The sequence below is a fragment of the Phyllobates terribilis genome, unplaced genomic scaffold (assembly GCF_046119375.1).
Source record: "Phyllobates terribilis strain yellow unplaced genomic scaffold, ASM4611937v1 Scaffold_1__5_contigs__length_1240528914, whole genome shotgun sequence".
Classification (NCBI taxonomy): Eukaryota; Metazoa; Chordata; class Amphibia; order Anura; family Dendrobatidae; genus Phyllobates; species Phyllobates terribilis.
Window position 1 is genome coordinate 920,512,537 of NW_027362761.1, and position 27,453 is coordinate 920,539,989.

Consider the following 27,453-nt stretch of genomic DNA (forward strand, 5'->3'; position numbering starts at 1 on the left):
GGCTGACTGACCCTGATCTAAGATGGTTCCCACCTTATATACTCCCTCTATGTGTGAGCTCAGGTGACCAGCACCCAATGAGCTCCTAGCTTTACCCAGGCTGCTCCCCCTATCTGCCCCTACACTACTGGGATGTACCACCCCCCTCCCACTCCAGCCAAGGACAGACTCGATCGTACCTGCACATTTCTAAGTGGGAGTACCGTTGGTCTGCCCTCCGGAAATGGGATGTGTGTAGTGCATGCAGCCTTCTGAGCTCAGCTCCAGACTCCATCCTTACCCGGGAGTGGAATATCACACCTCTGGGTTGAGGTGCAATACCCCTGTAGCAGCCGAATCCTCAGGGTGCTACATTCCCCCCTGGTAAATCACAGCACGTCCTCGGGCTGTAAGATATAAAAACATCAAAACATACAATTTTTTCATAAACATAAACATATAAAACATCATATATATCAGCATAAACTTTTCATATAAACTTTTCATAAAAACATTCTTGTCTTCTGGTACCTCCGGTCACGGTGCAACTTGTGACCGGGTAAAGTGCGACAGTCTCTTAAAGAAACACGGTTTCCTATAAAACCGGAAGGGGGCGCTTTAGGAAGCGCAACTATATACAAGGGGATATGGCCGCTCTCAGTCCTCGGTCAGGTATTAGGAAAGGGATGACCGCTCTCAGTCCTCGGTCAGTGGGGTTAAGGGACACACGGGTTAACAGTTCAGTTCTCTGGTCCCAACGGGGACTATATTAGCAGCAACGGTTCACTGTGCCCCGACGGGCAACTATATACAGTCTCTATACTACCGTACTCAACGACGGCGTCCTCCTGCTCTTTCTTTGTGGACAGTTTCAGTTTCAGACCCGTTCGGGCACGTATGCTGGGCAAATAGATTTTCACCCAGGTGCGGCACTCTAGATGTTGAGAGCGCGTTGATGGTAGCGGCGCCCGGGTCGACCAGGCCTTGCGACCAGGCTTGGGGCACCCTAAAGGCAAAGGGCACCGTAAGAACGGCGGCGCCCTGTGTTACTTGGCCCTGCGACCAGGCCGGTGGCTCCGCGGAGGTAGGGGGCGCTGTTGGTATTGCGTCGCCCGGGGGTACTAGGCCTTGCGACCAGGCCGATGGTACTTCCTGCTTGGCCACGCTCGGGGTCGAGGCGTGTGACGTCACAGGGGTCGCGGCTTCCGTTTCCGGTTGAGGCCTAGTCGGCGGTGGTGACGTTGCAGCGACGGGCACGGCAGGGGATACTTCGGGCTCTGCGACGGGGAGCTGGGGCAGGTACGCGGTTTCCCGGTTCGGGGTATAGACGTCCCCTTTACCTGCCTCCATTCGTTCGGCTCCCTTCTCGGCGCCGTCTCCGGCCTTCAGTCCTCCTGCGCCATCCTCAGAGGCGGTCTGTCTCCTCGTCTCGGGTGGCGTGCTCCGCTGACGGGTTCTTGTCTGCTGGGCCATCTCACGGCTCCATTCTGCTAACGTCTCTCGCTGCACCCGGGCCATCCTCCGTGCGAGGCCCTCCAGCGCGGTCTGTGCACACTCCCGGTCTCGGGGGAGCTGTGTTAGGATCTCCAGCAGGCCTTCTGGAGTGGCGACCTGCAACAGGCTCCTGACCACTGGGTCGGTGCTGCCTGGAGTGGCGGCCCGCATCAGGCTCCTGACCGCTGGGTCGGTGCTGCCTGGCTCTCCCTCCATCTCCGGGTAGGCTCTCTCTGGACTCTCTTCCAGACGTCTTGTCTCCGGGTGCGCTCTCTCCAGACTGCTCCAGGCGACACCCATCTTTGTTCTCTTCTTCTCAGTCCTCCCACTTCGAGGGCGGTCCCGGGGCCACTTGGTGATTGTCAGCTCCAGGGGCAGTTCTTTCACGCTGACAGACACCTCTAGCATCACAGTCTCTGTTGGTGGGGGCGGTTTCCACTTTTGGCGCCATTTTCGGTCCTGGCCCACGATGGGAGGCGGCCTCTTGCCATCCTCTGGTACGCCCATAATGGCGTCCGCTCTGACAAGGCGGGAAACCTTTGGAAATGGCGGGAATCGTCTCCCAGTGGCGGGAAACTCTGCAGATGGCGGGAAAAAGCTGTTAATGGTGGACAACCGGCGGGAATCGATCTGTGATGGAGTCCGATGGCGGGGACCCTCCGGGACCGGCGGGAGACTTCTTTTTGAGGTAAACTTGTTCTTTTCTTCAGCCACGCAGTACCCGGGTGTTGCGGGCACGTTATCCTGCCGACTACGCCAAAGTTGACGCGCCCCCTGGGCCATATTCTTTAGGGGAATACCCGGAGCCGGATCAGATGGGGGTTGTAGTCTCCGAGTGGCTGTGACCCGGTCCGTGCCCAGGGTGTCAAGCTCAGTGTGTGGCAGTCCTTACTGATGTTACTAAAGTTCTTTATGTCGACTACGCCACCCGTTGAATTGCGGTCACTACGGCCGCCGCTGCAGCAGGGTCCGCTGAGGCTGATGGTGTTGGTGCAGCTTAGGTAGTATAACCCCCAACGGGAGGGGTATAGCCTCAGGGGGTCAGGTGCAGAGGATGGTGGTTGTGGAGGTGCAGGGAGGATGGTAATGAGAGTCAGAGTCGGGTTGTGCAGTTCAGGGTTCTTTACTTACTGCAGATGTTCCGGTCACTCCGGCCTTGAGTGACCCCCCCGAGCCGTGCTGCGTCCACCAGGTCCTGGACTCGGCCAACCCCCAAGTAGTTCTGGAGCGTGGCTCTGAGCTCCCGTTCTGTCCTGTCCTCGTCTCTGGCCTTCCCCACCAGGGATCCACCTAAGTCCGGCTCCCTCGGGCCTTCTGTTGGTAAAACCCGACTCTGGGTTCCCTGACCCTTTGCGTGGTCTGCCTTCCGGGTGGATATGGTGGGTGGCCGTGGCAGATGCTGCCCACGGCCTCCGGTCTCTGGCTGAGGTATGCTGTAGCCCCCACCAGTTTGGGATCCGGTACCCTGTTGCCAACTCTTCACCCTGTGGTTATATTTGGGCTCTCAGAGTTCCTTCTTTCTCCCCCTCTGGGTCTTTCGTTCTCTCCTCTCTCTCTCTTTTGGGCCTGGGGCTGCTCTGCTCTTCTGCTCTCTTCCTCTGACTTCTCTGCAAAGACTGGCTGACTGACCCTGATCTAAGATGGTTCCCACCTTATATACTCCCTCTATGTGTGAGCTCAGGTGACCAGCACCCAATGAGCTCCTAGCTTTACCCAGGCTGCTCCCCCTATCTGCCCCTACACTACTGGGATGTACCACCACCCTCCCACTCCAGCCAAGGACAGACTCGATCGTACCTGCACATTTCTAAGTGGGAGTACCGTTGGTCTGCCCTCCGGAAATGGGATGTGTGTAGTGCATGCAGCCTTCTGAGCTCAGCTCCAGACTCCATCCTTACCCGGGAGTGGAATATCACACCTCTGGGTTGAGGTGCAATACCCCTGTAGCAGCCGAATCCTCAGGGTGCTACATTCCCCCCTGGTAAATCACAGCACGTCCTCGGGCTGTAAGATATAAAAACATCAAAACATACAATTTTTTCATAAACATAAACATATAAAACATATAAAACATCATATATATCAGCATAAACTTTTCATATAAACTTTTCATAAAAACATTCTTGTCTTCTGGTACCTCCGGTCACGGTGCAACTTGTGACCGGGTAAAGTGCGACAGTCTCTTAAAGAAACACGGTTTCCTATAAAACCGGAAGGGGGCGCTTTAGGAAGCGCAACTATATACAAGGGGATATGGCCGCTCTCAGTCCTCGGTCAGGTATTAGGAAAGGGATGACCGCTCTCAGTCCTCGGTCAGTGGGGTTAAGGGACACACGGGTTAACAGTTCAGTTCTCTGGTCCCAACGGGGACTATATTAGCAGCAACGGTTCACTGTGCCCCGACGGGCAACTATATACAGTCTCTATACTACCGTACTCAACGACGGCGTCCTCCTGCTCTTTCTTTGTGGACAGTTTCAGTTTCAGACCCGTTCGGGCACGTATGCTGGGCAAATAGATTTTCACCCAGGTGCGGCACTCTAGATGTTGAGGGCGCGTTGATGGTAGCGGCGCCCGGGTCGACCAGGCCTTGCGACCAGGCTTGGGGCACCCTAAAGGCAAAGGGCACCGTAAGAACGGCGGCGCCCTGTGTTACTTGGCCCTGCGACCAGGCCGGTGGCTCCGCGGAGGTAGGGGGCGCTGTTGGTATTGCGTCGCCCGGGGGTACTAGGCCTTGCGACCAGGCCGATGGTACTTCCTGCTTGGCCACGCTCGGGGTCGAGGCGTGTGACGTCACAGGGGTCGCGGCTTCCGTTTCCGGTTGAGGCCTAGTCGGCGGTGGTGACGTTGCAGCGACGGGCACGGCAGGGGATACTTCGGGCTCTGCGACGGGGAGCTGGGGCAGGTACGCGGTTTCCCGGTTCGGGGTATAGACGTCCCCTTTACCTGCCTCCATTCGTTCGGCTCCCTTCTCGGCGCCGTCTCCGGCCTTCAGTCCTCCTGCGCCATCCTCAGAGGCGGTCTGTCTCCTCGTCTCGGGTGGCGTGCTCCGCTGACGGGTTCTTGTCTGCTGGGCCATCTCACGGCTCCATTCTGCTAACGTCTCTCGCTGCACCCGGGCCATCCTCCGTGCGAGGCCCTCCAGCGCGGTCTGTGCACACTCCCGGTCTCGGGGGAGCTGTGTTAGGATCTCCAGCAGGCCTTCTGGAGTGGCGACCTGCAACAGGCTCCTGACCACTGGGTCGGTGCTGCCTGGAGTGGCGGCCCGCATCAGGCTCCTGACCGCTGGGTCGGTGCTGCCTGGCTCTCCCTCCATCTCCGGGTAGGCTCTCTCTGGACTCTCTTCCAGACGTCTTGTCTCCGGGTGCTCTCTCTCCAGACTGCTCCAGGCGACACCCATCTTTGTTCTCTTCTTCTCAGTCCTCCCACTTCGAGGGCGGTCCCGGGGCCACTTGGTGATTGTCAGCTCCAGGGGCAGTTCTTTCACGCTGACAGACACCTCTAGCATCACAGTCTCTGTTGGTGGGGGCGGTTTCCACTTTTGGCGCCATTTTCGGTCCTGGCCCACGATGGGAGGCGGCCTCTTGCCATCCTCTGGTACGCCCATAATGGCGTCCGCTCTGACAAGGCGGGAAACCTTTGGAAATGGCGGGAATCGTCTCCCAGTGGCGGGAAACTCTGCAGATGGCGGGAAAAAGCTGTTAATGGCGGACAACCGGCGGGAATCGATCTGTGATGGAGTTCGATGGCGGGGACCCTCCGGGACCGGCGGGCGACTTCTTTTTGAGGTAAACTTGTTCTTTTCTTCAGGCACGCAGTACCCGGGTGTTGCGGGCACGTTATCCTGCCGACTACGCCAAAGTTGACGCGCCCCCTGGGCCATATTCTTTAGGGGAATACCCGGAGCCGGATCAGATGGGGGTTGTAGTCTCCGAGTGGCTGTGACCCGGTCCGTGCCCAGGGTGTCAAGCTCAGTGTGTGGCAGTCCTTACTGATGTTACTAAAGTTCTTTATGTCGACTACGCCACCCGTTGAATTGCGGTCACTACGGCCGCCGCTGCAGCAGGGTCCGCTGAGGCTGATGGTGTTGGTGCAGCTTAGGTAGTATAACCCCCAACGGGAGGGGTATAGCCTCAGGGGGTCAGGTGCAGAGGATGGTGGTTGTGGAGGTGCAGGGAGGATGGTAATGAGAGTCAGAGTCGGGTTGTGCAGTTCAGGGTTCTTTACTTACTGCAGATGTTCCGGTCACTCCGGCCTTGAGTGACCCCCCCGAGCCGTGCTGCGTCCACCAGGTCCTGGACTCGGCCAACCCCCAAGTAGTTCTGGAGCGTGGCTCTGAGCTCCCGTTCTGTCCTGTCCTCGTCTCTGGCCTTCCCCACCAGGGATCCACCTAAGTCCGGCTCCCTCGGGCCTTCTGTTGGTAAAACCCGACTCTGGGTTCCCTGACCCTTTGCGTGGTCTGCCTTCCGGGTGGATATGGTGGGTGGCCGTGGCAGATGCTGCCCACGGCCTCCGGTCTCTGGCTGAGGTATGCTGTAGCCCCCACCAGTTTGGGATCCGGTACCCTGTTGCCAACTCTTCACCCTGTGGTTATATTTGGGCTCTAAGAGTTCCTTCTTTCTCCCCCTCTGGGTCTTTCGTTCTCTCCTCTCTCTCTCTTTTGGGCCTGGGGCTGCTCTGCTCTTCTGCTCTCTTCCTCTGACTTCTCTGCAAAGACTGGCTGACTGACCCTGATCTAAGATGGTTCCCACCTTATATACTCCCTCTATGTGTGAGCTCAGGTGACCAGCACCCAATGAGCTCCTAGCTTTACCCAGGCTGCTCCCCCTATCTGCCCCTACACTACTGGGATGTACCACCCCCCTCCCACTCCAGCCAAGGACAGACTCGATCGTACCTGCACATTTCTAAGTGGGAGTACCGTTGGTCTGCCCTCCGGAAATGGGATGTGTGTAGTGCATGCAGCCTTCTGAGCTCAGCTCCAGACTCCATCCTTACCCGGGAGTGGAATATCACACCTCTGGGTTGAGGTGCAATACCCCTGTAGCAGCCGAATCCTCAGGGTGCTACATATACAGGAGGAGCAGTATACAGGAGGGGCAGTATACAGGAGGGGCAGTGCACAGGAGGGGCAGTATACAGGAGGGGCAGTGCACAGGAGGGGCAGTATACAGGAGGGGCAGTATACAGGAGGAGCAGTATACAGGAGGGGCAGTATACAGGAGAGGCAGTATACAGGAGGGGCAGTATACAGGAGGGGCAGTATACAGGAGAGGCAGTATACAGGAGGGGCAGTATACAGGAGGGGCAGTATACAGGAGAGGCAGTATACAGGAGGGGCAGTATACAGGAGGGGCAGTATACAGGAGGGGCAGTATACAGGAGAGGCAGTATACAGGAGGGGCAGTATACAGGAGGGGCAGTATACAGGAGAGGCAGTATACAGGAGGGGCAGTATACAGGAGGGGCAGTATACAGGAGAGGCAGTATACAGGAGGGGCAGTATACAGGAGGGGCAGTATACAGGAGGGGCAGTATACAGGAGGGGCAGTATACAGGAGGGGCAGTGCACAGGTCTGAACAGTGAATGCAGTGACACATGAACCTGTAATTATAGGAGCCGCCTGGTATTGTGTCCTCCTCCGCTCTTCCCATGCTATATTCATACACACACAGATACATATACACAGATGTATAGATACAGCAGTTGTTGCCATGTGACCCGCTCCCCTGGAGATAACGCCGGCACTCGGTCCTGACAGGAGGAGTTGTACCCAGAGAACTTGTCCGCAGCTGCGGCCCCGGCACCGCCGCTCCTCACACACCGGGCGCCGCGGGAAGAGGAGACTCCTCAGCTCACAGCGGAGACACGCGACAACCCCTGGTGCTACACTGACTGCTGGGACTTGTGGTACCCCAGGAAAGAGCCCGGCATGGAAGGCAGCAGCGCCGCTGACATATTCAAGGCAGTCAAGGAATGGTAAATTCCCGCTGTAGCTTAGCAGTAGTTTACAACTTGTGGCTCCCTGTGTCTTTGCTTGCTGAGAGTTGTAGTGCACAGCAGTGAGGTACGGCTTGTGCAGACATTTCCTAGTGTCTGGTAGTATGTACAGTATACATGGCGCTGTGTATCTGCCCTGTATAGATGTCTTCTGTGTATGGGGCTTCAGGCTGTCAGGACTGGGGCTCCTGCACATAGACAGGGCTGTATTGCAACTCATGGGTGGGCTGCATAAAGCTTTTTTCTGTAGGACCCTCCACAAATCTCCCGTAAAAAATATTGTTAAGGTTCATCGGATGCCATGTGTACAGAGGGCTTCTAGGGGGAGAATATCTCTACATATGGCATCCGACCAAGGTTGTACTGTTCCTTTAAGATATGTGCACACAACGTTTTTTAAAGGCAGATTCCGCCTAATGCTTAAAAGAATGAGCAGATTAATTTCTGTGTAAAATGCCTTCCTGTGCAGATCTGCAGTCTCTTGAGCATCTTTTAACTGCTTCAGATTTCCAAGGAGGCCAAGGGGTTAAAAGAAGCGACCTGATCATTCTTCCGGCGACTTCCACTCTGAAGACACTCTATATACTTTATGGCACAAGTCAGGAGGAAAGCTCCAAAGATGACCAGGTGGCTTTTTGAGCATTTTCCTGTCATCTTTGGTTTCTGGAGTCCTAAAACGTCCAGAAGAAAAACAGTACAAAAGACGCCCCAAAATCATTGGTAAGAAGCTCCAAAAAAACCTGCCGACGGACAAAAACATTCAAAAAGCGCTCAGGAATTGACCAAAAAAACTATTAAAAAAGTCACTTCAGGAAAAACAAAGCCGGCGTTTTCTGATGCATTTTCCTCTTGAAAATCTCAGTGTGTTCGCCCGCCAGGAAAAAGATGTCGTGTGCAATAGGATTAGGATGTGTTCACACAGAGATTTTTTACAGTTGATCCGCACCATAGATTTCCATAGAAAATTCACTTTGCTGTTCACACAAGAACTTTTTTAAGCATTTATTTTAACAAAGTTTTAAAGATCTTGAAAAGTTAAACTAAAAAAAAGGAGCGACGTCTCCTCCTCGTGGAATCGACCCAGAACTTGAGCCAATTCAAATAACGCTTAACGCCCCCCCCCCAATAAAAAAGTGTTTAAATGGCTCCTGTAACTATGTGATGAAGTGTTTCTCCGTTACAGTTTTGCACAGATTTAACCATATATAGTATCTCACAGGATATACCACAATGTCTGCGAGATGTGCTTCCCACCCCTTGTGGGACTTGGGTCTGGAAGCCCCTTTAAACCCGTGGATTTGTCATAAACATCTAAGATCTTAATATCACTTTAAAGGCCTCGGCCCCACTATCAGTATTCAGTCAGTATTTTTTCTTAGGAGTGGGAGCCAAAACCAGGTGAGGAACAATCAGAGAAAAGTTATAATAGAAACAAGTCACCAATTCTGCATTTATCACCCACTCCTGGTTTTGGCTCCCACCCCTGAGAAAAAATACTGACCGAATACTGATAGTGGGGTCCTGGCCTTACTGTGTATTTTCCGGTATAAAGAGCGTGCGTCACTTCTTTTAATTGCTTCAGAGTTTCCAGATCCTGAAGTGGTTAGGAGACGTGACATGAGATGGAACTTGTGCACAACAATGTTGTTTTGACATTGCTGTGCATTATCATCATTTTATGGGATGATTTTGCGACACTGTTTCAGGTGGAGTTTTTGGAGACGTTTTTTCCTTTCCTGAATCATGTTATGCATCTGTTTTAGGCTATGTGCCCGCGATGCAGAAATGCTCCGGATTTTTTCCTGAGCGTTTCTGCATCTCCCTGGCAGAAATAACGCATGTGGATTGTACATGCGGATTGTACATGCGGATTGTACATGCAGATTGTACATGCGTTTTTCCTGCCAGGGACAAGCGGATGTGAAGTGTTCTTCACATGCATTTCCGCATGTGGGTTGACAAGCGCTTTCCAATCGATTTTAGCATCACTTGGAAAGTGCTTGACAACTTGGTCACACTAAATAAATCCATGCAACCGGCATGGATTTATATAGTGTGACCGTAAAAGAGTGTCAAAAAATAAAAAATAAATATTATACTTACTTTCTGATGGCCCCCGGAGTCCTTGTCTCTGCTTGCCGGCAGCTCGCGGTAGATTTAAGGACCTGACGTTGCGTGACCCGTCACCTAACTAAATGACATCACCCCAGGTCCTTTAGTCCACCGCGAGCTGCCGGCAAGCAGAGACAAAGACTCCGGGGGCCATCAGAAGTTAAGTATAATATTTATTTTTTATTTTATTCTTTTTTTCACAGGTTCTATGGTACCCGGGTCCAGAGGAGAGTCTCCTCTCCTCCAGACCCGGGTACCATCCGCACATTGAAACGCATGGATTCCGCATGTACAGATGCGGGGATGCGGATTACATGCGTTCCAATGCAAGTCAATGGCAGTGAAAACTCAGCGCTTCCACAAAATAATTGGTAGTGCTGCGTATTTTTCCGCAATGATAATCCGCAGCAGAAATTTCCACCGCATGTGCACAGCACATGCAGATTATCATTGGGGAACATGGCAGACCTTCTACCAAGCAGTTTTTAAGCGTTTCTGCAGCGGAATTGCTGCTGCGGAAACGCTTAAAAAACGCATAGTGAGCACACAGCCTTAAAAGGTTTTTCCAGCATCTCTGCAGTTTTTTTTTTACCTGAAGCCTGTTCTGCAGCCTTTGGATTGGGCAGTGCCTAGATTTGAGCATTTTCTGTTCGGAGTCATTTCCAAGAAGTGACATGTAACGTAATTTCTTTTCTCCAACCGGATGTTTTTGAAATCCTGAAGTGTTTAAAAGGCGCTCAGAAGCCTAAACATATGAGCAGCAAGTCGTTTTTTCATACAAATGAATATGAAGATTCTTTTCAGCACTTTGTGAGCGCTTTCTCCAGTGTTTTTAGGAGTGAAGCTGCTAGAAAAAGACGCAGTGTGAACATTGCCTTAGACTCTCCTTACAAGTATACTTATCTTTCTTTGGAGATGGTGGGTGTATCATTGATTCTCCACTGTGTAATACAGACAATTTTATATTAGCCAGTACTCTTGTAAATGGAGCTCTTATCTGTAATTGGCTGGTGATATATGAGGGAAAGTGATGCAGAATTGAATACCTCGGTAGTCATAATATTAGAATCACTGCTGAAGGGAATGATTCCAGTGATAAAATTACTCCGGTCATGTCTGCATCTGAAGTGTCTTCCGGAGTCTCTGTTACAGATTCCTCAGATTGTGATGGGAAAAAAAGCTGCATACAGAACTTCCCTTTAAAGGACTTTTTACAGGACTTAAATCTGATCAGTAAGGAACCTCGTTGATTAGCACCATGAGCGATCCTTTCCATTGTTTCCACAGGCACAGCAGCTCATGCTTGTACGGTTCAGTCCCGTTCCCACCGTACTATTCTGCAAGGACCCCAGAGGGTTCAGGTTGTGGCTTTCTTCCTCTCTAACATAAGTCCCGCTGCAATACATACTACAGAGGATAAATAGCTTAATGACTGGCATGCACATATGCACAGTGTATCTGTAGGTGTTATGAATGGGGACTAATGGATTTCTTAAAGTAGGCACTGAGACTCATTTAAACCATTACAATGACTGGAGAGGATTTTCAGTTCATTAGCTGGAATATAAATATGGTACATTCACTATGGGAGAAACCTCATACAGAACCTACATGAAAAGACTCACAATATGTTCCCAACTGTGTGCAGAAATACAGTTACCATTTAATATACATTAGAGCGTTAGGCTGTTTTTTTATGTAATTAATTGTTATAAAAAAAAATCATCATTACAAAATCCAGGTTTATATAAGATTATTGCTGTATATGTCTTTTCACTATTCTCATAAAACATGGACCCAATGATTATGATATGATTGTGTACAATCTGATGTCAGAATATATGGACTGTATAGACCTGTAATTATCTGTCTAATAGGACTGAGCTGAATAGTAGCGCTTTGTCTGGCTCCTGGGAAAGCTTCGTGTTTGGCTTTACATGGATAGCGTCCCTCGTTCCCACAGCTCCTGCAATAAAAAGAAACTACCGTATATACTCGAGTATAAGCCGACCCGAGTATAAGCCGAGGTACCTAATTTTACCACAAAAAACTGCAAAAACTTATTGACTCGAGTATAAGCCTAGGGTGGGAAATGCAGCAGCTACTGGTAAATTTCCCTATCTTGGTAAGTATTGCCCACTCATCACCAATCCTGGTATGCATGGCCCCATCATCCTCAATCCTGGTATGCATGGCTCCCATCATCCCCAATCCTGGTATGCATGGCTCCCTCATCCCCAATCCTGGTATGCATGGCTCCCTCATTCCCCAATCCTGATATGTATGGCCCATCACTGCACACATAAAAAAATAAACACTTATACTCACCTTCCTTCCTCACCTCTGCTCCAGCGTTGCGTACTGTTCTTCTGCAGCAGCTCATGTCAGCATCTGAGCAGCGCATGGCGTCAAAGCCATGCGCTCTCAGACGCTGATGTGAGCTGCCGGCATATTCACTCCTCTCCACGCAGGGACTATGTGCATGGAGAGGAGTGAATATGCATTCTCTTTAGTAGCAGGCACTGTCAGCAGGAGCTGTGGCTAAGCGCTCCTCCATGCCCGCTACTAAAGAGAATGAATATTCATTCTTCTACACGCCCATGGGAGTGGAGAAGAGGGAATATTCATTTCCCTTTAGCAGCAGGCACACGTGGTAGCTGCAGCAGCCGGCTACTGCGTGTGCCCCACTCGTCCGCCGCTGCGCCTAGTCTTATACTTACCCACTGCTGTTTTCATCTTCTATCACCACTGCTTCCATCAGTCTCCAGCAGCTTGTGACCTGCCTTATAGCTCCAGTGTTTGCTGCAGTGAACCGGAAGTTATAACTCAATACAAGTCTATAAGATCCTCATTCTGGCTCTTGTAATTCCTGACTTCTGGCCAGTTAGAAGCTGTGGTCAGAAGATGGCGTCACAGGACCGGTAAGTATAAGACTTCGGTCAGGGACGTTACACTAGAAGCACCACTCCAGCGCTGAAAAAAAAAACATGCTGGAGTGGTGCGTTAAAGGGAATCTGTCGGTGGGATCAACCCTCCTAAGCTGTCTATATGTGCACGCAGGTCATAGAACATTGAATAAAATGATACCATAATATCTGTGATTCGATGTCCAGACAAATCCATGTTTTTCTTATATGTAAATGAGCTATTACGATCTATGGGCCGGAAAGAGATCTCTCTGAGAATCTGCCTCTAGAGATTATTTTAAATGAAAGGGGCCGTTACCAGTGTGAGACATGTAATGACTGACAGTCTGCTCTCCTGACTTACATGTCTCACACTGGTAACACTTCCTTTCATTTAAAATAATGTCTGGGGGCAGATTCTCAAGGAGATCTCTTTCCTGCCCATTTAGAAAAAAGTGGATTTGTCTGGAATAAAACATCGGATATCAAGGCATCATTTTATTCAACTTTCAATGACAAGCATGCTCAGGAGAGTTGATCCTACTGACAGATTTCCTTTAATACTACATGGCCCAGTTGCTGTAGAACTTGAAGAAGTTTTTCACAGTAATGTATGAGATTATTGATTTGCTGCAGGCAAAATGTACAAACAACTGGAAAAAAAACTGTACCTGTATGTTAAACAGAATCTCCACTTTTAATAAAGGAAATTTCCATCTTCATTACATGGAGCATCCAAATTCATTAAAGGGAAACTCCAACTTTTTAAAACTAATCTTCACCTTTGTTTTTTTTAAAATAAGCTACTGTGTGAAATGTTACAGAATAATCCAACATGATTCCATTTCCATAGCGCAAGGACAATGTAAACTAATAAGTAATTATTGGGGTCTGAGAAGTCATTGCCGAGGATCTGGTGGAAGCGTGGAGAGTGTTGCACTAGGCAATGATCATAATTTTGTTAATTACGTTTTGGTTTCCTTACAGAATCTCAGAATGTCGTGTAATTGCTATTTTTGCACAGCTAGATCAATTATTACTTTTGGTAAAGTTTCTATAGTAGCTAATTGCAAACTGCTACTCTACAATGAGCAGTATTTGCTGAGAAAGTGAACGTTAGGCGTTGCTAAGAAGGCAGATGACAAATATGAGAACTATTATAAAAGTGGGTCTGTTTCTACCATTTTGTCAAAATGTCAGTTGCCATCTGCCCTGTCCATCCATAGGCCATCTGCCCCATTCATTCTTATAGCCCCTCCATCTAAATGCCATTTGACCCCTATCAGTCAACCAAATGTCCCCCTTCATGCCAGCCAAATGTCTCCCGTTTATGCCAGTCAAATGTCCCCCGTTTATGCCAGCCAACCAAATGTTCCCCGTTTATGCCAGCCGTCCCCCTTTATGCTAGCCAGCCAAATGTCCTCGTTCATGCTAGCCAAATGTCCTCCATTTATGCCAGCCAGCCCCCTTTATGCCAGCCAAATGTCCCCCCTGCTTGCTAGCCAAATGTCCCCCCTGCTTGCTAGCCAAATGTCCCCCCTGCTTGCCAGGCAAATGTCCCCCCGCTTGCTAGACAAATGTATCCCAGCCTGCCAGCCAAATGTCTCCCAGCCAAATGTCCCCACCGCAGGCCTGCTCCACACACCGCCGCCGCAGGCCTGATACTTACCGAGTGATGACGTCACCGGCCCGCTCCTGTAGCCGCTGATCCTCCACTCCACGCTGCTTCCACAGTCCTCGCTGCTCCTCTGCTACTGGCTGCTCCAGGGTCCTCGCTGCTCCACGGTCCTCGCTGCTCCTCCGGTACTGCCTGCTCCTCCGGTACTGCCTGCTCCTCTTGTCCCGTCTCACGTTCAGATCATAGTGCAGTCACCAACAAAATGGCGCTGCACTGTGATTCTATTTTTTATTCTGCCTCCTCTTTTGGGTGGTGTTAACACCCAAAAATGAAGGGAAATAGTGATGTCACCAGTTACTGCCCAGATTTTGCAGCTAAACGTAACGCTTGTAAGATTTACCATAGCTGCGTGTAAGCTTTACCTTAGCTGCGTGATATGGAGACAGGAAGATGCTCCCCTTAGTGTTCATATAAGTATTTTTTTTTATGTTACATTTTTAATATTGCAAGGTTTGCACACAGTGCAAAACTTGCTATAATAAAATAAAAACATTATTTTGATTAAATTTAGATAATAAAAAAAATAAATGAATACATTTTTGATGGCACCTTCTCTTTAAAGAGGACCTGTCACCAGGTGAAAAGTGACCCATTTTTGCTCTTATTTTATTCTCACTGCTACCCTAAGTTTTTTTTAAACCCTCCATACAGTTGCAGAAATATGTTTTTTTTATTTAGTGCTAATTTTTAGGTTTTGTTCACACTTAGTATTTTGAGGACTTTTTGGAGAACATACTGAGCAGAATCTCTCAAAATTCTCCTGTAGCTGACGTTCATAGGAGACCGTGATTCTCGCTATACATAGTTAGTGCTGTAGCACTGCTGTGTGTAGTATGAGCAATGGGATGATCACAGGTTCAAGTCTCCTAAGGGGACTAAGAAATACAGTGAAAATAAAATGTTTTTAAAAGTTCAAATCACCCTTTTTTGTCCCATTAAAAATAAAACAATTAAAAAAATACACATATTTGGTATAAAATAAAATTAATCCAATCAGTAAATGGCATAACAAGAGAAAAAAACAAAACCCCACAATTAAGTTTTTTGGACCGCTGCTGCATTGGAATAAAATGCTATCAGAGGCTAGCAAAACTTCAGCTCAGGGAACAAAAAATAAGCCCTCGCACAGCCCCATATCCTGAAAATTGAAAACATTACGAGATTCAGAAAATGGCGAATCAAGCAAAAAAAAAAATTATTTTACACATTTTCGAATTTTTTTCTCCACTTAAATAAAAAAAAAACTATACAAGTTTGGTATCTGCGTAATCGCATGGACCTGGAGAATCATATTGCCAGGTCAGTTTTACCTTATAGTGAAAATGGTAAATAAAAAAACATTGTGGAATTGGAACTTTTTTTTCAATTTTGACACACTTTGATTTTTTTCCCGCTTTCCTGTGCATCACATGATTAAATGACTAGTGTCTAAAAGTACAAGTCTTCCCGCAAAAAACAAGCCCTTATGCGGCTATATGGACTGAGAAATAAAAAAAAAGTTATGGGTCTTGGAAGAAGGGGAGGGAAAAACAAAAATGATTAAATCTGCCATCATCTGCTGGGAAAGATGTGGGTTCGGCGTGCGAGCACGCATGAAAGTCAGGCTGCTGGCATATGACACACCAGAACGTTATACTGTATGTTGGTAAGAGTTTAATGAAATGTTTTTAGCCCCAATTGCATGCATTTAATCAGCGGATGCGGATTGGTTGCAGTGCTCATGTGACGCCCCTGCTCCTGGATATTGATCCCAGTTACCAGTAGATCAGAGGAACACAACTATAAAGGATCATTCTCAGAACAGGATGTCACTATCAATTTTTTACATTTTTTTCACATCCCTGAGCCCTATAATAAAGAGTAGTCCACTAGTGAACAAACCCTTTAACAAATTCATTAATGGGGATATCCAGGATTAGCATCAATTACTTTTTACTAATAATAGCTCTAATAAAAGACTCTAGTCTTTGGTTTGTGTAAGGTATTGCAAGTCTTCCCGATTCAAGCTACTGGTGGGCTGTTTCACCATAAAAAGTCCTTGAGTGTGCCACTTCTAGAATAAAGAAGGCTTTTTTTCTAATATTAGACATTCCCTTATGAGGATAATCTTTTTACCATAGTTAACTATGTATGGCACCTTTGCTTTTACAGATAGGAAGACTTAAGATTTGTAAATTAACTTTTCTTCTTACTGAAATTTTACCTTTCTTTCACAGTGACTTAAAGAACTGCCAGCGAATAATCAGTAAGGATGGCCCTTCAGTTCTGGAAAATTATGACGAAAAAGGACACACACCAGTGCACTGGGCCGCACTGGTGGGATCTCTGGAGCTAATGGGGCTCTTTGTAGACTGTAAAGGACCTGTGGACCTGCCAAGTCAGTCTGAGACAGGGCAGCATCCCATTCATTGGGCTGCAGTCAATGGTTACATCTCTGTGGTGGACCTACTTGTGAAAGCAGGAGTTTCAATAGATGTAGAAGATCAGAAAGGGTGTACACCATTAATCACCGCTGCTCAGTATGGACACACAGCACTTTGTTGTTATCTTATTGGTAAAGGTGCCAAAGTCCAAGTATGTGACCTGGAAGGAGATACCGCATTGCACTGGGCAGCTTTCAAAGGTTAGTACATCCTTTTGATATACCATTATATACATGTGAAGGCTTTGTGCACACTGAGTTTTTGATGCGTTTTCACTGCATTTTTTCCATGTGGAAAAGGGCCAAAAACGCTAGGTAATCCGTGTGCCAGCTAATGCAATGACAATCCTGAAGTGCTGTGTACATGATCTGGAATTTTCAGGTCAGGATTTGCATTGCGTTTAAATCTGCAGCATGTCGATTCTTTGTGCGTTTCTGCAGCATTTTTGACACATTGACTAGAATTGAGTCAGTCAAATCCGCAGCAAAAACGCAGGTATGAAAATATTTAAAGAAGATTTGCTGCAGACGTTTTCTGCGTATTTGACTGTCAAGTCAATGAGTCAAAAACGCAAAAAGAATTGCCCACGGGAGACTACTCCTCCCATCCCATGACAATAGCGGGAGCAGGCGCAGATGAGGGGAGAAGTAGTCTCCTCAGCCATCATCTGTGCACTGTGGAAAATTAAAAAATAAATCAATAAAATAAAAACACCTTATTTTCACCTGTCGCCGTCACCCAGAGTGTCCCATGGCGATCCGATTACCTGGCAGCCGGCAATAATATGATGGGAGTGCGATCGCTCCAGGCAGTGTACATAGGTGCGCTGCTAGGGCTGTGTTCACCAGAGTTTATCAGCTGAAGATCAGCTGATCAGCTCCGGAGACCTCACTTACTGTATCGATGCTGTGTGAGAATTTTCCCACGCAACACTGATGCAGTAAGTGAGGTCACCGGAGCTGATCAGCTGATCTTCAGCTGATGAATTCCGGTGAAATCAGCCCCAGCAGCGCAGCTCTAAACACTGACAGGAGTGATTACACTCCTGTCATTGTATTGAGTGCTGTCTTCTACAGCAGTCACCTCAGTGATTGCTGATGTGGCTGTTGTAGAAGTGACCCAGATCTTCGTGGGATAGGTGAGGGATATGGTTGTTTTTTATTTTTGGTTTCTTACAGGAGACAAGGTGTAATGGGTCTGGGAGGCGGAACCTCTGAGCAACTATACAAGGGGGCGGTCCTTGTAAGGAAGCGGGTGGCTCCCAGGGAAGACGGGCAGGTAGTCACGGCAAGTGACAGGGACAGTCTCTGGGTAGAAGGGCAGGTAGTCACGGCAAGTGACAGGGACAGTCTCTGGGTAGAAGGACAGCAGGCAGGTGACTGGTGAGCGCTCCCAGGTGAGCGGGCGAGAGTCTTTGGACAGGCAGGTGGTCACGGCTAGTGACGGCAGAGCCTCCAGGTAGGCTAGCAGGCAGGTAGCAGGTGAGCGCTCCCAGGTGAGCAGGCAAGAGTCTCTGGACAGGCAGGTGATCACGGCAAGTGACGGCAGAGCCTCCAGGTAGGCTAGCAGGCAGGTAGCAGGTGAGCGCTCCCAGGTGAGCGGGCAAGAGTCTCTGGACGGGCAGGTGGTCACGGCAAGTGACGGCAGAGCCTCCAGGTAGGCTAGCAGACAGGTAGCAGGTGAGCGCTCCCAGGTGAGCAGGCAAGAGTCTCTGGACAGGCCGGTGGTCACGACAAGTGACGGCGGAGCCTCCAGGTAGGCAAGCAGGCAGGTAGCAGATGAGCGCTCCCAGGTGAGCGGGCAGGCTGGTCCATAGACAGACTGACAGGTGTCAGAAGGCAGACCGTCGGACCGCAGGCTTGCAAGCAGGTAAGCGGATATCAGGCAGGTATCAAGCAGGAATCTGGCAGGTGACTGGCAGGAATCTGGCAGGTGACTGGCAGGTAACAAGCAGGAATCTGGCAGGTGACTGGCAGGTAACTGGTAAGGGACCTGAGGGCTGAAGCAGAGTGAAGACTTTGCAACAACATTGCTCGGGCACCTCCATTTTGGAGAAGGTGCCTTATATATGGTGAGGTTCTCCGGCCATTGGCCGGGGACACCTTAGGACGGCGCGCGTGGCCCCTTTAAGAGAGGGGGAGCGCGTGCGCGGCCTAAGCACAGTGGCCGGGAAGCAGCGCGCGCTGCCAGCAGAGCGGGAGGAGGACGCCGGGCACGGAGTGGAGAGGTGAGGGGAACAGCGTCCCTGCCTAGCAGGAGGCAGGGACGCCGACGCTACAGTACCCCCCCCTTTAGGCCCCCCCTTTTTTAGGCCAGACAGAAATTTATCAAGGATGAGAGGGGCATGGATGTTCTCCCGGGGCTCCCAAGTTCTCTCCTCAGGACCAAACCCCTTCCAATCTACCAGAAAAAAGGTTTTTCCTCTTACCCTTTTGGTGGCCAGAATGTTCTCTACCTCAAACTCGTTTTCAGCGGAAACCGGAGCAGGAGGCGTACCTGTAGACTAGGAAAAAGAGTTAAGTACCACGGGTTTGAGGAGAGATACATGGAAGGAGTTAGGGATCCGCAAGTTGGCCGGGAGTTTCAATTTATAGGCCACTGGGTTGATTTGTTTGATAACTTCCAGTGGGCCGATGAACCGAGGACCTAACTTGTAGGAAGGAATCTTGAGCCGGACATACTTGGACGAGAGCCAGACTTTATCTCCAGGACGGAATTGTGGAGGATCCAGGCGTTCTTTGTCTGCGTGTTTTTTCATCCGCTCGGACGACTGAAGGAGTGCGGATCGGGTACTCTCCCAAATGGAGGAAAATTTGCTAACGAGAGATTCCGCAGCCGGATTGTCCACCGAGGTGGAGACGGGAAATGGGATCCGAGGATGCTGACCGAAGACTACAAAAAACGGGGATTTGGAGGAAGATTCGCTCTCGTGATTATTGTAAGAGAATTCGGCCCATGGCAGGAGATCCACCCAGTCTGAATGGTGGGCATTAACGAAGTGCCGGAGGTAACTGGTCAGGATCTGATTGATCCGCTCCACTTGACCATTGGACTGTGGGTGGTATGCGGAGGAGAAGTCCAGGGTGACGTCTAGCAGCTTGCATGTGGCTCTCCAGAAGCGTGAGGTGAACTGGACCCCTTGATCCGACACGATGTGGAGGGGCAGGCCATGGAGACGGAAGATGTGGCGGATAAAGTCTTTAGCCAGCTCGGGTGCAGACGGGAGGCCAGGCAGGGGAATGAAATGAGCCATTTTGGAAAAGCGGTCAGCGACCACCCAAATGACCGTACAACCGGCAGAGACAGGGAGATCTGTTATGAAGTCCATAGCTATATGCTGCCAGGGGGCAGCAGGTACTGGAAGAGGAAGGAGACGACCGGCGTGGCCAGCAAGCTTAGACGAGTGACCCCAGTGTAGGATCTTCTCCCGATCAGGTACCGTTACGAACGTCTTACCGGGAGGGAGACGATTTAGATTCACGGGGGCCACCTGCATTACTCTGGTGGGATCAATGATGTGCTTAGGCTCCTCCTCTAGATCAGACACCAGGAAGGATCGAGACAAGGCGTCAGCTTTGATGTTTTTGTCAGCCGGGCGAAAATGAAGAACAAAATCAAAGCGAGCAAAAAACAAGGACCACCGGGCTTGGCGCGGGTTAAGTCTCTGGGCACTCTGGAGGTAAGCCAAGTTCTTGTGGTCCGTGTAAATTATTACCGGGTGAAGAGCCCCCTCGAGCAGGTAACGCCACTCCTCCAATGCCAGCTTAATGGCCAATAACTCTCGGTCTCCTATAGAATAGTTGCGCTCGGAAGAGGAGAAGAGTTTGGAGAAGAAGCCGCAAGTTACCATTCTCCCGGAAGACGATTTTTGGGTAAGTACCGCTCCGGCTCCAGAGGAGGAGGCGTCAGCTTCCAGGAAGAATTGCTTGTTGCCGTCCGGGCGGTGCAGCACCGGGGCGGAAGAGAAAGCCTGTTTTAAGGAAAGAAAGGCTTCCTCAGCTTCGGGCGGCCATTCTCTGGGATTAGTGCCCTTACGGGTGAGCGCAGAGATTGGGGCAGTCCGGGAAGAGAAGTGCGGTATGAAGAGGCGGTAGTAGTTGGCGAAGCCCAGGAACCGCTGAATAGCCTTCAACCCCTCTGGTCGAGGCCACTTCTCGATGGCAGACAGTTTCTCAGGATCCATTCGTAGGCCGGTCTGAGAGATTATGTAGCCCAAAAGCGGAAGCGAGGTCTGGTCAAAGAGGCACTTCTCATATTTAGCGTAGAGGTGGTTCTGCCTGAGCCTGAGCAGAACCTGACGAACATCCCTCCGGTGTGTGGGGAGATCCGGAGAGAAGACCAAGATGTCGTCCAGGTACACCACTACGCAGGAGTAGAGAAGGTCCCGGAAGATGTCATTGACCAACTCTTGAAAGACGGCAGGAGCGTTACAGAGACCGAAGGGCATTACCAGGTATTCATAGTGGCCGTCCCGGGTGTTGAATGCCGTCTTCCATTCATCCCCCTGTCGGATACGGACCAGGTTATACGCCCCACGGAGGTCCAGCTTGGTGAAGATTCTAGCCCCCCTCAGACGGTCAAATAATTCCGGAATGAGCGGAAGGGGGTATTTATTCTTCACCGTGATCTGGTTAAGGCCTCTATAGTCCATACAGGGACGGAGTGAGCCGTCCTTCTTTTTGACGAAGAAGAAGCCTGCTCCCACCGGGGAAGTAGATTTCCAGATGAACCCCCGGGCCAGATTCTCCTCAATATATTCTGACATGGATCGGGTCTCAGCAGCGGACAAGGGGTAAATGCACCCACGGGGAGGAGTAGCGCCGGGCATCAGGTCGATTGGGCAGTCGTATGGTCTATGAGGGGGTAATGTCTCTGCCTCCTTTTTATTAAAGACGTCCGCATAAGACCAATAAGGAGCCGGAAGACCAGGTAGATTGGCTGGAGTAGGAGAAGGACGGACAGGATGGATGGGAACTAAACAAGTCTTATGGCAGTCCTGTCCCCAGCGAAGGACTTCTCCGGTCTGCCAATCAAGCACGGGTGCATGTCTCTGAAGCCAAGGTAGGCCTAGTAAGAGGGCGTGAGAGAGTCCAGGCAGAACATGAAAGAAGATGCTCTCAGAGTGCAGCATTCCCACCTGCAGGGTTATGGATTCGGTGATGAGTTGGATGGGATGTGGTAAGAGGCCCCCATCCACGGCAGCGACAGATAAGGGTACAGCTAGAGGTTTGGTGGGAATGCGGTATTTCTCTACCAGAGACTGAGAAATGAGATTTCCGGCAGCTCCAGAGTCAAGTTGGGCTAGTTCAAAATAACGGTTCTCCCCGCAGATGATAGAGACCGACAGCAACAGAGATGGAGAGGGTTTACTCTTGTCTAGGACGACCTCTCTGAGCGATCCTAGACACAGGCGTTTCCCGACCTCTCCGGGCAGGAACGGATCCGGTGCTCCTTACTGCCACAGTAGAAGCAGCTCCCCTCGGCACGGCGTAACTCTTGACGGGTTTTGACCATCTTGGTATGGTCGACCTGCATAGGCTCGGGTGAGTGCGCCTGGGGAGTAGCGGGAGAAGTGACAGGTTTCTGAAAGGTAGGGGCTAGACGTGGAAACCTCCTCTCACGGGTGACCTCTTTGGCGCGTTCCTGGAACCGGATGTCAATCCGGGTGGCAAGAGTTATTAAGTCGTCGAGAGTGGTAGATATGTCCCGACCGGCGAGTTCATCTTTAATACGGCCGGACAGACCCTCCCAAAAGACAGACACCAGGGCGTCGTTATCCCAGGCCAGCTCCGAAGCAAGGGTATGGAACCGTATGGCATATTGGCCCACGGTGAAATTTCCTTGATGGAGGCGTAGCAGAGATGATGCGGATGAGGTCTTCCGTCCGGGTTCGTCGAAGACTTTCAGGGAAAGCCGTGAGAAAGGCTGGCAGGTTGGACACCAGGGGGTCTCCTCTCTCCCATAGAGGATTTAGCCAAGCCAGTGCCTCCCCCGTGAGATGGGACATGATGAAGGCTACTTTGGCCCGGTCGGAGATAAACTGGTGGGACAGGAGTTCAAAGTGCAGGGTGCACTGGTTTATGAAGCCCCGAGCTTGAGCGGGGTCGCCTCCGAAGGGAGGAGGTGCAGAAAGCCGGGGTCCGGGGCAGGATGTCATGGTATTGGTGGGCAGCGGCGCTGCCGGGCTGCGAGTCATGACACTAGCGGTGGTTGCTGGTGGAGCAGTCAGAGTGTCCAGGCGAGAGTAGACATTCCGCAGATGACTCAGGATGGACTCCTGTTGGGACCTCTGACGGGACAGTTCATGACATAGGTCCGAGAGCGAGGGAGCTTGGGTGCCACCGGGTTCCATGGCCCGAGCAAACTGTAACGGGTCTGGGAGGCGGAACCTCTGAGCAACTATACAAGGGGGCGGTCCTTGTAAGGAAGCGGGTGGCTCCCAGGGAAGACGGGCAGGTAGTCACGGCAAGTGACAGGGACAGTCTCTGGGTAGAAGGGCAGCAGGCAGGTGACTGGTGAGCACTCCCAGGTGAGCGGGCGAGAGTCTTTGGACAGGCAGGTGGTCACGGCAAGTGACGGCAGAGCCTCCAGGTAGGCTAGCAGACAGGTAGCAGGTGAGCGCTCCCAGGTGAGCAGGCAAGAGTCTCTGGACGGGCAGGTGATCACGGCAAGTGACGGCAGAGCCTCCAGGTAGGCTAGCAGGCAGGTAGCAGGTGAGCGCTCCCAGGTGAGCGGGCAAGAGTCTCTGGACGGGCAGGTGGTCACGGCAAGTGACCGCAGAGCCTCCAGGTAGGCAAGCAGGCAGGTAGCAGATGAGCGCTCCCAGGTGAGCGGGCAGGCTGGTCCATAGACAGACTGACAGGTGTCGGAAGGCAGACCGTCGGACCGCAGGCTTGCAAGCAGGTAAGCGGATATCAGGCAGGTATCAAGTAGGAATCTGGCAGGTGACTGGCAGGTAACAGGCAGGAATCTGGCAGGTGACTGGCAGGTAACAAGCAGGAATCTGGCAGGTGACTGGCAGGTAACTGGTAAGGGACCTGAGGGCTGAAGCAGAGTGAAGGCTTTGCAACAACATTGCTCGGGCACCTCCATTTTGGAGGAGGTGCCTTATATATGGCGAGGTCCTCCGGCCATTGGCCGGGGACACCTTAGCCCTAAGCACAGTGGCCGGGAAGCAGCGCGCGCTGCCAGCAGAGCGGGAGGAGGACGCCGGGCACAGAGTGGAGAGGTGAGGGGAACAGCGTCTCTGCCTAGCAGGAGGCAGGGACGCCGACGCTACACAAGGGCTTCGGGGATTGGGCGTTAGGTGAGTATACGGTGTTTTTTATTTTTAAATAAAGGGTTAAAACTATGTGGAATTTTATTTCAATTAAAATACTTTATTCTGGCCATGTCTTTATATAAAAAACATCAAAAAACTTATTAATGGGTTAGTAATGGGGGAGTCTTATAGACGCCCTCCATTACTAACTTGGGCTTCATTTCAGCCGCCAATACAAGGCTGACATGAACCCCAACCCTATTACCCCACTCGCCACCGCTACATGGCAGTGGGAAGAGCAGAGGCTGAGCACCAGATTTGGCGCATCTTAAGGATGCGCCAGTTCTGGGGCCACTGAGGGCTGATATTATTAGCCTCGGAGGGGGCTAGTATCTATGGCCCCTTCCTTGGCTATTAATATCAGCCCGCAGCTGTATGCCTAGCCTTTGCTGGTTAGATTTTATAGGGGAACCCTAAGTCAATTTTTTTCTGGTGTCCCCTTGTAATCTAGCCAGTAAAGGCTAAACAAACAGCTGTGGGCTGTTATTAATAGCCAGGGAACATTTTTTGCTAATGGCTCCTTTCCCTGGCTACTAATATCAGCTCCCAGCTGTCGGCTTTCCCTCTACTGTTTATAAAAATGAAGAGGGAGCCCGCGCCATTTTTTTTACATTTTAGGCTATGTGCCCACGATACAAGCGCAGCATATTTTTGCTGCGTCAAAAATGCTGCATTCTATTAAGCACAGGTAAATCCGCATGTGTTTACTGGACCATGCGGATTTACCGCATTCAATACATTGTAGTGGTCAAATTTCTGTTGTGGAGACTAGCGACTCTGCAAGTGAATTTGACATGCTACGGTCCTGAAAGATGTGCCGCATATCAGTGTCCGCGGGTGATCCGCAGCCTCAGATGCATGCATAAAGGACATGGGATTTCTAGAAATCCCATCCACTATGCTGTAACATCTGGCCGCTGTGGTTTTGACACTGCATAAAACACGCATCTTCAAACCCGCAGCATTTCCTGATTATGGGCACATACCAAAACTCACCCGCAGCTTGTCAATTTGTGTAGCAAAGACTCTCTCGACTGCAGATTTTGACCAATTGAAATGTCATTACATGCGGTGGATCCGCATGTATTGACAAAAGAAGTGCAACATTAGAACACAGCATTTTGGACACAGCGAAATTACGCTGCATCCAAAGGGCTGCTGGTTGCTGATCGTGGGGATGTAGTGGCTAACTAAAGAGCTGTGAGCTGTAATTAATAGCCAGGGAACATGTTTGCCTAATGACACCTTCCTAGGCTAAAAATAGCAGCTCTCAGCTGCCCCAGAAATGACATGAATGGGAATTAATGCTAATGAGATTAGGGTTTACTGGATTAAGTGTCGCTGACACCAAACCCTTTGTTTAGTGATGAAGAGGTATCACCCAAACACCCTCATTACTAAACAAACCACCTGTAAGTAAGGAGTTAAACACACACACTGAGAGTAAAACACTTTATTTGAAATACAACAGACACATTCTTTAATCATTTAAATTAACCAATATACTCACCTCAGGTCCGACGGTAATCCAAAGGTTAAAGCGATGTCCCATTTTTTTTTTTTCAAATATATTTATTTAGATCCAAAAAGCATTCATTGCTGTACAAAAACGCATCAAACTCGTGGCAAAACGTGAGGGTTTTTTTGCAGCGTTTTTGCTGCCAAGAGATGCAGAAACCGTGCAGAAATTTCTGCAATCAAATCCTGAACGTGCGCACATACCCTAAATCACAACTCTAGGTCACGTCACCAAAGTTGCCAAGTAGCCCCAAGCTTATTTGTTCAGCCAGAGGGTAATGGGACTAGATCTGATTGCGTTATTGATTGATAAAGCTTTTAGGGGGTCTTAATAGTTCTCATTAAAGAAACACAGCTTGTAAATCGTGACTTACTTACAGGCAATGGTTTAAGGGGGAGGAAAATAAGTATAAACATTAGTCCTGCTCCAGAAGGAAGAAAGCTAACGAACATCCGCTAAATCAGGCAATCTGCAGACAACTGTTTTAACCTCATCACTACAAAGAAGGATACTGGTTGCTGGATACTGCTCTGCATGGGTCCTAGTTCTCTGGTTTAAAGAGATCCTGCTATTTACCCCCCTAAAGTCAGTACTTTGTGGAGCCTCCTTTTGCATCAATTACTTCTGCAAGTCGCTTTGGATAAGTCTCTATGAGCTTTCCACATCTTGCCACTACGATTTTTGCCCATTCCTCAAGGCAAAACTGCTCCAGCTCCTTCAAGTTATATGGTTTCCTCTGGTGAACAGCAATCTTCAATTCTGACCACAGATTCTAAATTGGATTAAAACATTTACAAGTTTCCCCTTAAACCTCTCAAGTTTTGCTTTAGCAGTATGCTTTGGGTCATTGTCTTGTTGGAATGTGAACATCTGTCCCAGTCTCACTGACAGACTGAAACAGGTTTTGCTCAAGAATATCCTTGTATTTCAAACTAGCCATCTTTCCCTCGAATCAGACCATTTTCCCTGTCCTTGCTGCTGAAAAACATCCCCACAGCATGATGCTGCCACAACATTTCATTGTGGGGATGGTTTTGTTGGGGTGATGAGCTGTTTTGGTTTGGCACCAGACATAGCGTTTACCTTGGTTGCCAAAAAGTTAAATTTTGATCTTATCTGACTACAGCACCTTCCTCCATACATTTGGGGATTCTCCCACATGTCTTTTGGCAAACTGAAAATGAGCCATACAATTTGTGTGTAAGTAAAGTTGTTGTTTTTTTCCCACTCTTCCATAAAGGCCACCTTTATGGAAGAGTGGTGCTCTGGGTGATCATCAGAGATTGGGATTTTTTTTTTTATAACCCAACCCTGACTTGTACTTCTCAACAACTTTGCCCCTGAATTGTTTGGAGATCTCCTTAGCCTTCATGGTGTTGTTTGGTTAGTGGTGCCTCTTGCTTAGAACACCACTCCAGCGTTTTTTTCTTTTCAGCGCTGGAGTGGCGCTTTAAATGGAATCCCTCTACCCCCGGTCATATACTCACTCTCTGGCATCTTCACTGGTTTTTTGGCACCGATCTGGTCCCTCTGCACCATCTTGTGTGTGTGTAGCTTCTGACTGTCTGTAAGTCAGAAGCTACATCACACGCTCTCAATACAAGTCTAGGAGAGCCAGAACGAGGCTCTCCTAGACTTGTATTGAAAAGTTTCCTCCGTGCAGCTCCATGAAACACTGGAGCTGCGAGCAGGTGACTTTTCACCGGAGACCGACTGGAGCAACGCTGGAAACGGATGAAGGCGGTGGCAGGTGAGTATTAGATAGGGAACAGGGGACTTACATTTAAATCACCACTCAAGCGGTGCAATAAAAAAAATGCTGGAGTGGTGCTTTAATGGTATTGCAGCCTCTGTGACTTTTCAGAAGAGGTAAAGTGTATATATTGACAGACCATGTGACACTTAGATTGCACGCAGGTGGACTTCCTTTTACTAAGCATGGACTTATGATGGTAATTGCTTGCACCAGAAATTTTTAAGGGCTTTATAGCAAAAGGGGTGAATACATATGCACATGTAA

At 49.8% G+C, this 27,453-nt stretch overlaps 1 protein-coding gene across 2 annotated transcripts in view; it reads left to right on the forward strand.

Moving 5' to 3' along the window:
* The first annotated feature begins 7,111 nt into the window (after positions 1 to 7,111).
* The window catches only part of LOC141171968 (uncharacterized), a 121,685-nt gene continuing 101,343 nt past the window's right edge, over positions 7,112 to 27,453 (forward strand). For both annotated transcript variants that reach the window (XM_073655709.1, XM_073655718.1), the window contains exons 1-2: positions 7,112 to 7,453; positions 16,387 to 16,793. In XM_073655709.1, coding sequence (XP_073511810.1) covers positions 7,407 to 7,453; positions 16,387 to 16,793 — 454 coding nt within the window. In that variant the 5' untranslated portion in view covers positions 7,112 to 7,406. The remainder of the gene's footprint in view (positions 7,454 to 16,386; positions 16,794 to 27,453) is intronic.